The sequence below is a fragment of the Daucus carota genome, chromosome 9, assembly GCF_001625215.2.
Source record: "Daucus carota subsp. sativus chromosome 9, DH1 v3.0, whole genome shotgun sequence".
Classification (NCBI taxonomy): Eukaryota; Viridiplantae; Streptophyta; class Magnoliopsida; order Apiales; family Apiaceae; genus Daucus; species Daucus carota.
In genome coordinates this window covers 12,159,005-12,174,414 of record NC_030389.2, presented here as the reverse complement: position 1 = coordinate 12,174,414, position 15,410 = coordinate 12,159,005, and the positions used below count along the sequence as shown (strand labels likewise).

The 15,410-nt window shown below is 34.8% G+C and overlaps 1 protein-coding gene across 1 annotated transcript; it reads right to left on the bottom strand.

Annotated features, from left to right (window-relative positions):
* Window positions 1–482: 482 nt before the first annotated feature.
* Window positions 483–14,504, bottom strand: LOC108201745 (flowering time control protein FY). Its single transcript, XM_017370031.2, has 18 exons — window positions 14,133–14,504; window positions 12,420–12,511; window positions 11,267–11,335; window positions 10,969–11,073; window positions 9,923–10,018; window positions 9,767–9,849; window positions 9,597–9,668; window positions 9,286–9,383; window positions 8,109–8,168; window positions 7,965–8,025; window positions 7,777–7,864; window positions 7,611–7,674; window positions 6,038–6,116; window positions 3,515–3,604; window positions 2,628–2,716; window positions 2,031–2,503; window positions 1,496–1,735; window positions 483–1,005 (listed from the first exon to the last, which is right to left on the bottom strand). The coding sequence occupies exons 1-18, from the start codon at window positions 14,386–14,388 to the stop codon at window positions 889–891; spliced, it is 2,232 nt and encodes a 743-aa protein (XP_017225520.1). The 5' UTR covers window positions 14,389–14,504; the 3' UTR covers window positions 483–888.
* Window positions 14,505–15,410: the final 906 nt, after the last annotated feature.

Below are 15,410 nucleotides of genomic sequence, written 5' to 3'. Positions count from 1 at the left end.
GCTCCACAAAATAATATAAAATTAGCAAAAAATACTTTTGTGCCAAAAAAATAGAGCCCTTTGTATCCATTGATTATGAAACATTCATGAACATAAATCCACACGATAAACAACGAAAGGATTACAAAACAAGAGTCATGTTTCAGAGAGAACCTTAGAACCACTACCATATTTTCTAGTATTAGTTAGAGTAACCATTACCATATTTCTAGTATTAGTTAAGGTTCTACAGCTGCACATGGAAAAAAATGTCTTTTTTATGTATTATATTTTGATATTACTTTTGAGAACACACCACAATTCAAAAAAACATGCCTGAAAATCAATAAAAAAATATAGGATTCTGCAACAGAACCTTAGTGGTTATGGTTCCATTTTAAGCATTGGTTCTCTTGAGCTCGACCCTGCAAAACAAACTTAATTTTTCAATATATAGTAAGAAAAAAAATTAAACTTCAATTCATATTATTAGACAACAAATCAACACCTCAAAATTAAAAACTGGTATTTCAAACGTTCACGAAGCCAAACTTTAAAGTAAACAATGAGTGTTTCAGTTCAATAATACCAACCGGATTATTTGTTTCAAAATAAATGTTGTAATATTAAAATTTTATCAGGAATAGATGATACTCAAATTTATCTAACTGGAATACTGGATATAAATGAGGCCATTTACCCTACTACATGAAGTTCACTAATACTAGCTCAAGACATGAAAGACTGTGCCATAGTTTTTTTACAACACTGATATACGACTAAATTTCTATTAAACAAAAAAACAATTGCTCAAATCAGGAATGACCCAGTAGCAGCTCAACCGATTTTCCATGAAGCTCAGAAACAAGCATTTCTAATATTACAGGACTTCATAGAAACAACTGTCATTTACTGAGGCTGTTGGCCATGTGGTGGAGGACCAGGTGGCAGTGGGGGATGCATTCCAGATGGCATCCCAAAATTAGGAGGCAATGCTCCCATCGCGTTAATATTTTGATTCCCAGACTGCATTAAAAGAAATATAAAAAAATTAAGAAACCTTTTCAACAGACGATGGTTCTCCAAACAAATATTAATGCGATGAGCATTATCTGACTACACGGTAGTTTTCAATTTAATCTAAGCTACATTTCTATCTCTTCTGTCTAACCCTCTGCTTTGTGCATGAATATTTAATTATCTATCACTAATTCTAGGATTGCCGAGGTCAGGTGTGAATTTCTACCATATTAAAATATTGATAAACCTTATTTACACTTCTGGTATCTTCAGTTAAGGGCCAAAATTTTATAAATGGGCAACTCTTGGAATGTACTATGCATGTACTGAACAGGTCCAGAGGGGTCAGGAAACCAAGGGAAGAATGATCATCAAAAGAATTTAAAGCATAACTGTAGTCCTAAGAACTTAACAGATGAATGTCAGCATCCTTCATAATATGATCATGATATATAATTTTAAACATGCGGTGTTGAGTAGGATTAATACAAATAACCTGGAACGGGTTATGCCCTGGCATAGGTGGCATTTGTGGAGCTTGTGGCCGATTAAATGAACCTCCTTGGGGGAACATTTGGTTACCGCTTGGATTTGAAGAACCCTGCATATTTTGCATCCCGTTTGGGATTCCTCCTGGAGGTGGACCACCAGGAGATCCAGAATGCAAATGATTCATGTTCATAAAATGGTTCTGAGGCATTGGAGGCCCCATCTGATTCATTGTATTTTGCATTCCCTGGCATAACAAAAAATGTCAATCCAAGCAGTTTTTGTACCTATATCAAAAGCATAGGAGGCATTGCTAACCCCTTCAACATAACATTACAACTATACAACAACATAATCGGAAATCCAGAACCTGGATTTAAATTGATAATAACAATGATGAAGAATGATCATATAACATTATAACTATGAGGACCAATGTGTACTCATCTATCATACATATTTAACAATTATGCCCTTTCCAATTTTTCACATTAGGGCAATTAAAAAAAAAGAAAGAAAGAAAGAGGGTATGCGAGAAGTACCATTGGTCGCATAGGCATCGATGGCATATTGTGAGAAGGAAGCTGAGATGGAGGACGAGGTAACTGAGGATGTTGTAACATAGGTAAATGGGAAGGATGTTGTAGTTGTGACATGTTAGGAGGGGGGAGAGGTAAAGACGTCATTTGCTGTTGGTGCAACTGGTGATGTTGGAGCTGCTGAGCATTTTGCTGATAAGGCTGTTGTTGATTGGCTGAAAAGAGAGATGGATGTGGACCAGGTGGGAGAGGAGGGGCTCCTGATGGGATTGAAGCTGATATAGGTGGCTTCTGGTCTCCTTGAGCTGATGTCTCAAGTGATGGTATGGACAACGGCATTGCAATTCCTATTCCTGGAATAGTTCCCTCATTCCGAGTCAATCCACCACCAAATGATCCAGGAGTTGTGGACGGATCAGATCCAGGAAAATTACCAGCCATGCGATTGGCAAGTGTAGAGTTTTGCTCACCATAACCTGCAAAGATCACAAGTTTAATAACCCATCTGTACTATCAATGATATATAACTTCAGATGAGCTCTTCAATTGAGTTCAATCAAAATCTGTCAGTATTAAGTGCATAAGTAGGCACGGGCTTACCCTGGTTTTGCCCCATATTAAATTTGTCTCGAGCGGGATCCCCAGGCCTATTTCTACACCAGAACTTCGTAGTGTGATCATTGCTGCCACTGCAAAATATATTCATACATCAACATAAATATCAATAACAATAATGCATAAGAAAACACATAAAGTGAAATGTAGATAACTTGTTTCCATCAATGTTAATAATTAAATAAAAACATATCACACCTCTCATCCTACGGTATTGAAACCATTAAGTGATTAAGACCCATATTTTTAGTTTCCCAGTTTTACACACGGGTTAGTTGTGAGTTTTACGTAGTATACCTTCTGCGTAAAACTTAAAAATGAAACCTTCTTAAGGTCAAAGTATCTGTTCAATGAACACAGGAACTAATTATTATCGATTCGAGGAACATTGGTGCTTATAATGTATCTGTTACATGAAGTAAAAATTAAGTACCAAATTTCGGCTAAAGCTTCTCTGGATAACTGAAAATTTAGATAAGAAAGACTGCTGGTGTTGTCCTGTGTGAAGAGCAGTGACAGCAGTTATCAGTGTTTTTATCTGACTGAGAGTTATCTTAAAACTACAAACAACCACAAAACCAAGATATAATGTTAATTATCCCAACTTTTTAATTTCTAAGAGATTAAATTCTGAAATTTGAGATTCTCTTCCCAAAACACATTCTACACCATTTATACCTAACTTCAGTTAAAAAGTTATCCGAGAGAAATCTGCAATAAATTCGTAAATTCAATATTTTTTAAGTCGGAAATATCCCTGACCATGAACATTTGCACATGAACAAAATTTAGCAAACACACATGCTCATATGTCTTTCTCCAACGAAGGAACTTCTACAACAATGTATAACAGAAAGAAAGTATGACTATACCTGCATAATATATATCCAATAGGATGCCATGCCAGGTCCCAAACAGCATTATCATGTGCATTAAAAATTTCAACCTGAGGAGTATCGTGCCTGCATCAGATGTCCAATGTCAGGAGTGGCTAACCTACTTGGAGCCCAAAAGTATAACAGCTGAATTAAAAATTTAAACAAATCCATATAAATTGATGATACAATGTTGTAAATTTTTCCAAACCAGGTTCTTAGTAAACAGACAGCTAGTATATCCTAAGCTAATCATACAGGACTCAACTACTATACTTGTCAATTTCATACCAATTTATATTTTATATTTATAGATAATCATATCATATCATGTATAACATAGAAAATTAATTAACCAACTAAAAAATAATTTAAAATGTACCATTACATTACACAGAGTTGTGTATGATTGGACGCAATTATTAATAATCAAAATACTTGTATTTGATTATAATCTTTAAACCAATTGATAGAATCTTTTTCTTAAAAAGTATCGGGCACAAATTATAGAGTAAGAGTCATTAGAATCCACTAAATCCAATGAAAAAAATCTACCAACTCGCAGGTAAAATACTTGTGACAACAATAGTTACAGTTAAACCCAATACAAAATAGTAATCCGTGGACCAAGTAGGCACCCAAATACCCAATTATAAAAGAGTTACTAATCAACTCAAGCATACAAGCAAGAAAAATTAAGTTCAAGAGGCTCTGACACATGGGCAAGTCAAACATATATAAAAATTTAGATTTATCCAAGGTACTAGTGGGTCAGATATACAGTCAAGCATATATTAAAAGGTAATTCAAGAAATAAAATTATGGTTTCCGAATCAAAATCCGGTTAGTACTCAAGTCAGGCATTCAAAAAAGCAATCCTAGATGCATGGATGAGGGTCAAAAAGTGATAAAAAGGTCATCCTCGAAACAAGGAATAGGCCAGATAGCAGTGTTATATAAGTTGCTAGGCGTCCCAGGGCGTTGGGGTAACTTCTAGCAATTAATCGGGGATTAATCGGAGCATTAACAGGATACACACACACACACACACACAGATATTAAATTTAGATTATTATAATCATACATGCTTTAATATTTTTTTTATATTTTTCACTACTAGTAGAGTATTTGACTGGTAAACAATACAATATCATATATTAAATAAATACTTGATACAACAATACAAGATCACTGACTAACAAATATATACAAACACATCTCTTACACATAATGTAAAGGAAAAATAAATAAAAATTAGCTATTTTAATTTTTTAGAGGATATTAAGTTAAGTATAACTGACTACTTAATCTATTCTAATTATTATTATTATTTAAAATTTATTTATTAAAAAAAATATTGGCTGCCTACACTGCGTAGGCGGGATGTCGACCACCTTGGACCAATTTTTGTAAAAAACGCCTAATTCACCGCTTAGGGCCGAATTGGGGCGTTTCAGTGCCGCCTACCATCTAGAACACCGCCAGATAGTAAGTCCAAAATAAACTAACGAGAAAAGTGGTTGCAAGCATTGCACTAAATATTCTGTAACTCATCACCATTTTTTCTAAACATCAGTCTATGAGAATCTAAACATCTATCTATGAGAATGCTCATACTCGCAACAGCCATTATACATAGAAGAGACTCAAGGACCCCCATACATCAGATTCATGCATTAACTTTATATTCTTTTTGAAAGAGTCAATTAAGGGCAAAATTGGGCTGCATCCTTTTGACATCAGCTCCAGATCAGTTAGACTTGTCCACAGATAAATCAGCTTTAACAAAAAGACTGGACAGTGGACATGTCAGGATCGTTTTTGTGTTACTAGTGCTAATTGATGATACAATGGTAGCAGTACAGTAGTAGTAGTAAGGGCAGTTTATCCTTTTAAAGAGTTAATAGTCCAGGTCTATAAATGCCTGTAGTAGATGTAATTTGTATTATGCATTATGAATTTAAATACAAAAAATTGAATCTATTTCCACCAACTGCTTTTCTCTCTTGTCTCTCTCTCTGTAACTGTTTTCTCACTCTAAACCATAGCTTTCTCTACAAATTTCTCTGTCCTCGATAGAATTCTCTCAATCCTATCTGTCATCCTGCTAACCTGTATTAGTAAACACTGTTTCCTACTTGTTTTTCTACAATCCTAGCCTAAAAACACAGAAAATCACAAAAACATTTACAAAATCAGAAAACTCAAAGGTCAATTCCTGACAGGACACCTGTTAATCTCAGGATAAAACCACCAAGTACAGAGATAATATATTACCACTATACTTTATGACCGTTCTTATCTATCACTACATATTTCCAGAATCCAGAGATAGCTTGAAGAAATATATCATAATATCGATTACCATACAATCACCTAGGTAACTGGTACACAACAAAAACTATAAAATCTCAGATAGTCAATAATGTTGTCAACCCCCAAATGCACCAACTCAGAAACATGAGATATATATAGCAGGAAAAAGATCCAGGGAAATAAGAGGTTGTGCAAGTATTGTACCCGACTAGCCAATGGAAAATAGATCCGTCAAAACTCCCACTTACAAAATATTCTTCATGAAAAGGATGCCACGCCAATGCTGGCACAATGAAGAAAGTTAACACAAAGTAAGTACATATATGTATATTCCAAAAAAGCAGCAACCTGTAAATTAGAATGCATGAAAGGAGTAACAATCGAAATAGTTAGTGAAAACATAGATGAAAATATCATGAATGCCATATAACACAGTACAATAAGGATCCGGCCAACATATTATCCGTCATATATATACCTCTATGGCCAAGATTACTTTCAAGGTTTCCACAATAATCACATGGTATAAAACACAAATGTAATCTACTAGTCCACACATAGGCCTGCATATGACCATTTAGGCCTTACGCCACAGGCCACACCTTGAGGCCTCGAGTTGTCTAGTACACACGGCCTTCTATTGGGTAACTTATTCATCTACTCATTCAATGAACGCTTTAAAATTTTAACTTCAGAATCTTAAATCAACTAATTGAAGCCAGGACACACAATTTGAATTTTCATTAGTGCAACATTTTTACATTATATATTTAATATGTACAAGGTATCTATACCAGAGGGTGAACAAAAAGAATAGAACTCCTTTTTCTTTGCTCTTCCGGAACCGGTACAAAATCATGTGAGTGATTCTATGGGGAAAATGTCATGATATCTCTCAAAATCTAATGCCATTAGTCAGAACTCAAAAGTCAAAGCCTAGTACATTGATCAGTTGCCAGGAAGTACATGTGGACACTAAAGCAATAAAAAGCAAGTTACATAGAGAAACTAGGATGCCATTTAAGCTTTACCATTGTAATATATACTTATGAGTTGGTATTGGTGGTTGAGAAGAATGTTGATGAGACATAATAACTACAGGTATTGCTGAACACGCAATTTTTTTTTTATGCATAAGCATTTGAACTAGAGGTATAATATTAATAATAAGGTCCAAAGAAAAGAAAGCAAGATAAAAATTTCCAAGAAACAATGTACTGCAGACTTCAAGAGTAGAATATGCAGGGAATCCTTTTAGAGTTGGGAGCTAGGGTAAGGGAACTTGGAGGAAACGTGTGAAAAGAAAAGATAAGGAGACCTGAAGACGATAGAGGTATAACAAGCAGTCCTGAAGGCCACAAGCTGTCCTATTTATGAAGTTAAAACCATACAGTCATGATTTTTTGTCAATTCCATGTCTGCGTGACTCTCATTCACAAACTCAGAGTTATTGTTGGGTGTAATTTGATTACCTAGAAGCTCATCTTCAATTGGTATTTGGTCCATTAATATCTATATCAATATCCTTTAATTCCTTTTGCCCATCAACTTTCTGGAAACAGTTCATGGCATCCAAATTAACAAGTATATCATAGAAAGGTTTTGTTTGTAGTGTTACGAAGGATGGGAGTTTCAGACATATATTTAAAAAACATGTGTAGTGCGTACAGATACCATACCAACGTACAATTACTACATTTTCACAACTTCTGGAATATAGTAATTTAGTATTGACACGTAATGCTCCACTTATTGATTAAAAGAAAGCTGCACTAACCAGTAACATCCTTTTGATGACCACGGAAAGATTCGAGCTCTTTCATAGCACGTATGTCATAAAGCTGAAAAATGTATTTATTTATTCGTCAATATAAGATGAAATGATTAAACACAATTCCAGCTTAAACTATAACTAGGAAAGAGAAAAAAGAACAGAGTGTCACCTTGATGATCTGATCCTTAGAGGCAGTGAGCACCCAATTGCCATTTTGATTCCATTTTACACAAAGAACAGTGTTTTTGTGCCCATGGCTGCAATATAAAAAATCTCATGATTTTTTGAAAAGCTAAAATTTTAATATAATCAATATATAAAACATAGAAAATTTGGACATTAAATATTTGTACTAACAATGAGCTTAGCTCTTTCCCTGATTTTGCATCCCAGAGTTTCACGAGGTTATCTTTACCGCCTAACAAAAAACGCATAAATATTAGCTGCAAGCACTGCCATACTAAATGACAGCAAACAATCAAGAAAAGTTCATCAACTAACCTGAAACTAGTAAAGACTTAGTAGGGTGCCAGTCAACACTCTTCACATCCCAACCATGGCCTGCCTGAGTTTAACCCACACAAAGAAAGACCCTTAGGTTATGTCAGAGAAACTTTAATTTGACGATATACTCTAGAATCAGTGACAACTTGCAACAATTTTAAAACAAATTCTAACGTACTTCTAGATAAAACTCAAAAACATGCTTCAAAAGTTTATAATGCACCTAAAGATGTCAGGTCTTGTGCTTTATTTGAAGTAGTAACTTATAAATGATCAAATAACCGTCTTCAATATTTCTCTGTTTCAAAGTACAATAGTCTATTCATTTAAGTACTTTTAATGTAACAAAGCTTAAAGGAACATCATGCCAACTGCCATCTGCATATTAGATACGAAATTTGTTCCCATTGACTTTTAGGAGAATACATGCAAGTCGTGTCTGCTAACTCTGATTCCATTTCAGAAAGGATTGGCCTTTTTAAATACTAGACTTGCGCTATTGGATCCAAATGAGCGCAAAACCAAACCCTAAAGTTTTACATTGTTTAGCAGCAATCCAAATGTGCAATGCCTACTAGTCTTTTGCGGCTCAGATAGAAACCAACAATTGCTGTTGCCAAACACAACTAAGAGATGACAGATACTATTCTTCTCGATAAATAATGCCTTTCATATCTAAAGACATTTCAAATCTCACAGTCTAGTCATCTTTCTTCACGGAAAACAGAGAGCTCCCTTAATCTATAATATATATCAAACCATGGTACATACAAATAACCTCGACATCATATATATTCAATAATATAAACTCAATATTGTGACAGGAGTAAATCCCTTACGACCAAACTAGAACCTTGCTTATCATAGTAGGTTTTCTGCATATTCACTACTTCAGGGGCCACGATCTCCAAGGGCTCAATTGTACATTTCACAAGATATAGTGAAAACAAAGAATAAGAACATATATGGGTGCATAATTGTGTTTCTTTTAATTAATTCGTTTAGATACAAGGAAAACCAGCAGTTTATTTGAGGTATTTAAAGGAACTGTAATTGCAGATAAAGATGAATAATAGCTCCTTATTAGAAGCCGCATTAATTGAATATATTATATGGTCTGATGAGGGAACAGCATTATTCTTTTCTGCTTAAGAAACAACTTGGAGCACATTACCAGACAAAGACCGCTCTTCCTGACATCGAGCGAAGTCCCATACTTTCACTGTCGTATCATCAGAGCAGGAACAGAACTTCAAATCTGTTCTACAGAAGCTGTACAAAGGCGTCAATGTTACACCAAAATGTATAGATGAAATCTGCCACTTATTAGCAAGTCTGAGACAAAAATTATAAGTTTATTCCCCACCCCCAACCCGACCCCCGCGTGGATGCAAGTTCCTCCACAGAGTAGAAGCAATAGACATAATAATTAAAATAAAAGGTTAAAACATATAAATCACTGATTCACCTTAAAACTGGTATTACCTTAGGTCACGTACAGATTCTTTATGAGCAGACTTATTAGCCTTCACATTATTCATGTTATTTTGCCAGTATCTACATATCCCAAGAAATGCAAGTCAACTTTTGCAAAGATAAAAGTATGTATTAGAAAAATAATATAAAAAAGTAATTGTCCTCATTAGAGTATCTACTTTATCGAGCCTCCATCATCACCAGTGACCATCCAGTTGTCATTATAGCTCCACACCATAGACCGGATTGCTTGATCATGAGCCTGCACATACACAGCAACATAAGTCCATTTGGACTCGATCGATATTTGATTGTTAGGAAGAAAAGTCTATTACCTGCAAAATCATTTCAAAATTGAACGACTGCCCGTTCCACAATGTGAACTCTCCGCTTTGAGAGCCTGTAATAAGCCGCCTGCCGGTGGGAGTCCACTTTAAACAAAAATTATTGTCAGGACTTATCGGCAGAAGTAAAGATATTTGCAAAAGTGACTCGTGATAAGTTTCTCTAACATATCACCTATAAAGCCCAGGCCACAGATTCCAAGACATACTAGAAGACAAAGGCTTAGTTTGTTTAAATATCTTAATTCATGATTTTTAGTAATCTTAATTAATAAAATGTTCTGGGAAATTATAATATAATCCACAACTAAAACTAAGAAAAACTTCATCCATATTTTCGGTATAATTTGTTCTTTCTGATACATAGAAACAAAATATACACAACGGAGACCAATGAAATATAATCACATTTCCTAGAAATCGTATTCATATAATCAGAAACCAAACTCAAACATATAACTAGAAGGACAAAGTCAGATTTGTTTCTGTATCATAAGTTGTTCAAGTTTACACTCAAATGGGGGAAAGCACAGTACTTAAGGTCTGCGAATGAAGTTGATACTTTTATGAAGTATAATTACAAAATGTTTTGCTTGCTTAACAAGAGTAAAACAAATTATAATATGAGCTAATACACGACTTTAATATGTATTTAAAAGTTCAAAAGCAACCTTCTTGAGTAATGGCACTCACCAACTCATACACTACATACAGTCAACACTGACATTAAAATTTAACATCATCACTGCATCTTTACAAATGAACGAGTGGCTTGATATGAATTTTAGTATTGAAAAATTAACTGACGATTTTGCAGCGAACTTAGTTTACATTTGTGCAAGGATAACTAAAATTTTAATCAATATACGATGTGTCTAATCTACTAAAATATCCAATTCTCTAAACTAATCGGGATTTAACAGAATGAATCTAAATTTTGATTCAATATTACTCAAACCAGGCCAGTAAATCACGATGACTAATTGATAAATATACAGATACAGAAATAAAAATTAAATATGTCCCGTCGAACTCACCACTACACGATTAATTGAACATCGATTTTTGTTCAAAGAAGTGTGCACAAATTTTGCAGCAAAGCTTGTGGACGGGTTATCTGCATAGGCAACTGTTGGCAACATCTGCACCCAACATAAACAAAAGATAATGAAGCTAACGCGAACAAAAAAATATTATGCGAAATAATTCCTTTATTGTATTTCTTCGGCAATATATAAACCCTCAAAGATAAAAGCTATAGAGGATAGAAGATTGGTTATCTTAGCCAGACAGGTCTACATTATGGAAATAGAAAAATGTTCATCTTTAACTGACATCAATTGCTGCAGCTGGAGTCGGTTGTAATACAGTTCTGTCCCTTGAATCCCGCTGCCACATACGAGTCTGCGAACCATATAATATAAGATTAGTGGAAAAAACAGACTTTCACCTCCCTATATACACATATGCAGCAGAAGGCTGATTCTTAAACAGTGTTTATTCAACAAGCACATAGCATGGAAATGTTCAAAATCAACTAAAAAATAAGTAAACAAAACATTACACCATATACCTGGTACAAACATGTGAACTGCTGAACAAAAGAAGTAATAGCATTGATCCCAACAAATCCCGATTTATTAGTATGCATCTATCATGTATAAAATTGGGTTACACTTATCATAGGTTATGTTTAAGAATTTTTATGATTGTAGATTTTGGACCCGCGTGTACCACTTGCTCCACCTTCGTTCCCCGTCCACAAGTACAAGAAGGAACGCTAGTCTATACGTAACCAGATCAAGAATCTGTTAATTTTCATGATGTCGAAGCAAGAAGCAAGATGATAATGATGCTATCGAGGTGGTTCAAGGTAATGAAAATTTTAATTAGGTTCCAGCTTCCAAGAGGATCTACTGATCTTTAAGAGGATTGATGAGCTCTGCCATTTCTAAGGTACGCCTGACCAAAGCTACGAATCACTTCAGGTTTAAACAAGAAAAATTCAGGCCAAATATTGTACTAGTGTTTTGCTCAGATAAGTAAAATAGTGTGATTAAAAGCAAATGAGATACCCATGCAATACTTAATTAACTTATCATTTCACAGATTGTGCATCCAGTTTCCGTCATTTAATCAAAAAACTGAAAATAGAAGGAAAAAGGGAGTCCAGGTGAAATGTATTCCCCTCTATCCTTGAGATAAAGCATTACAACTATTAACTAGCCAAAACAAGAGAACGATAACATGCTGGAACCTCTTTAAATAAGCGATTCATTAAATTACTGCCAACGAGCAGATGAACGAAACCAGCAATTCCACAGAGTGAAACTTAAGGTATAATTACAACAAAGGTCCATAATATGATCTATAACCGACCATCACTATGGTATCATACAACTTCTAGCAGGCTGATGTAGTATTACTAGGCAGGTAAATCAGAGCTACATATAATAAATGACAATAAGATTTGTGTGGTGTATATTACCTGCATATACCGCACAACAGTGCTTGTATAATCAACTGCTCTCCTTTGGCCAATCTTTCTCATTCTCTTTGTAGCAAAACTGTCTGCATGTGCTGCAACATGAATTGGAACCAAATCATCAGCACAAATAATAGCTAAACAATCATCAATTCCAGCACAAGGGATAAATAAAAAAAGGGATATTCTCAATGGTAGCCTTCTGTTCTAAATTTTGACTTCTCTAAATGGTGTCATTTTATTTTTGACTTATCAATGGTACCCATATATTCTAAATTTCACGTATAGCATGCAATTCCGTTAACTAAATATCAAAATTTAAGTAAATGACTAGTTTAGCCATTTAAACCTCAATTCTAAATCTTGACTTCTCTAAATGGTGTTTTTTTATTTTTGACTTATCAATTGTACTCTTGTATTTTAAATTTCACGCATAGCATGCCATTCCGTTAACCAGATGTTAAAATTTCAGTAAATGACTTGTTTAGTCTTTTAAACCTCAATTTTTTCGCACTTTCAACACCCATAACAATCTAAGGTGTTTAAAAATATAACCATAAAAATATATGAACACAACGTAGTTTAAAACTTCAGAAAGTGTATTAAAGAGTATTCTTTATTATACCCTTGTGCTATTATCTTTTCTAACAAATACCGTTATTTTTTTACTTCTACATGTGATACCCTTATAATTTAATGTTTGACGAACGTTTGAGGAACGGAAAGGTATTATGTGTTTGAAACTTAAAATATAAGGGTACCACTCATAAGTTGAAAATACGAAATGGCACCACTTGAAAAAGCCAAAAATAGAAGGGTATCATTGAGAATTTCCCATAAATTAAAAAAATACACATACGCAACTCCCCTCTGTGGCTCTATCCCACTCAAAAAAAACAGAGGATGTATGTAATGTGGATCAGCAAAGTATATATAGATATAGAGAGAGTATAAGATTTATACTGAGCTGCTCAAATTTCAATAACTAATTCGGAGTTGATTTTAATATTATTACTACATACTAGTTTATATCCTATCCAATTAATAATACATATATATATATGGCGACATCTTATATATTTATATTTTTATATATAAATTAAATAAATAGAAGTTTCAAACTGATGTTATGTCTACTGAATCCTCAACAAAAAAAAAACATGCTTTTAAAATCATGTAATAATCAATTACAGATAAAATTAAAATATATCATGCTTTATATATTCAAATCATGATACACTAAAATATTAAAATTAAAATACTACAAATAATAAATCCCACCTCTTTCCTACTGAGCTCATAAACCAGCATAACCGCAAAACAAATACATTCAAAATAACATGATATAGTCATCACAAATGATGTGAAACCCAATCTCTCACTGGTACATAACACATAAAAATCAGCATTTAAGCTAGATAAATATAGTTAGAACAGCTACCTCTTACATTATAGATCCAACAGGCTATTTGGAACAAAGAAATGAAGCAAAGCGATTTAATTTATCGTCAATATAAATATAGACAGTCTGTAATTTCAAATAATTAGGACAATTAACTTAACCTCAATTTCCATAAATTTATTAGAGTCTCCACTTACTCCCAAAACCAATATTATAATATATTATTCGGCAAAATTTCCAATGTAGGAATCGAATTCAAACTAAATTAAGTGCATTTCCAGTTTATATACAGACAAGCGTATATTAGAGTGTACCATCATAATTGGAATGAGGAGGCTGATTCTGATTCTGATGATGATAGTCCTGAGGAATCCCCCCGAGAGTCGTCGACGAAGCGGACGGTTGTCGCATCATCATCTGCGGCGGATGCTGCTGGTGATGCTGGGGTGGGCCCCGCGGGAACTCTCCCATGTGCTGGTGCTGCTGCTGCTGAAATTGGTGGTGCTGCGGCGGCGGAGGGGGCGGAGCGAGCTGCTGTTGCTGCTGCTGTTGAGGATCGCCGTACATCATTGTGAGCGGAGAGAGGGGAGACTGAATTGAAAAACCCTAACCCTAGGAAAGAATTTAGAATTTGGGTAGGGGGAGTGAGCGAGGATATGATTAGGAACCCCCGGGCTTCGCTATCACTATCAGTAGTATTTATTTTATTTTTTATAAAATAACTCACTAGTATTAAAAATTGTGTGCGTAATTTTTTTTTTAAGGTCTAAATACTCGTAAATTAATTGTGTCGAAATACAATAATCGCATCCTGGATTTCTTTCTTTCAAGAGAGTTTATCATTGAACCAAAAATCATGCAAACATAACTTCGAACGCTTAGATGATAAAACTTAAATGAATTAGAAAAGAAAATTCATAAGAAAAGTCACAAGCTGCTCGCTTCCAAAATATCCTGAAAAAGAGACAAACTAAACAAAACATAATCAATATACAAGAAAAATGATATATATATATAGGCTCATGATCAAATAGAAACCACTTTTAAAATAAAAACTAGAAACCAATACAAGTTAATGATATTCTCAGTACAATTTAGTGATATTCACTTTAGGATTTAGTGATCTGTGTTGCAAGAATTAGTGAAAACTTGTGGAAACCGCCCAGAATCACCATATATGTTCAAAAAACTGCTCAAATCTCCAGACATGTTCACGTTTTCAATTCAGATGGTGGTGACAGTGGTGAAGATGGTGGAGGTGGAGGTGGAGATGGAGGAAGGATGATTGTAGCGAAGGTATGTGCGGCTTGAAGTAGGGGGTTGTAGCGTTGCCGGAATAGTGGTGGCTCCGCCGCGTTTTGAAGTTGAGCCGAGGTGGAGAAAGAAGTATGAACGGGGCTGAAGAAGGTTGAAGCAGCGACCAAGATGTGGTTGGTGAAGATGGAGTGGAGATTGTGTTGTTAAAGAAATAATGGAGGTGGAGGTAGAGATGGAGGGGGCAGGCGGCATAGAGGTGGTGGTGGTGGTTATGGAGGAGGTGACGACGGAGGTCGTGGCAGTGGCGGATGTGGATGTGGGGTTGGTGAAGATGG

Excerpts from the sequence above, each read along its gene's own strand:
- LOC108201745 (XM_017370031.2), bottom strand. The coding sequence starts at position 14,388 with ATGATGTACGGCGATCCTCAACAGCAGCAGCAACAGCAGCTCGCTCCG. Across the intron at positions 12,512-14,132 it reads TCCTCATTCCAATTATGATG|CACATGCAGACAGTTTTGCT; the intron begins GTACACTCTAAT and ends TTCATGTTGCAG. Across the intron at positions 9,384-9,596 it reads GAATCTGTACGTGACCTAAG|CTTCTGTAGAACAGATTTGA; the intron begins GTAATACCAGTT and ends GCCTTTGTACAG.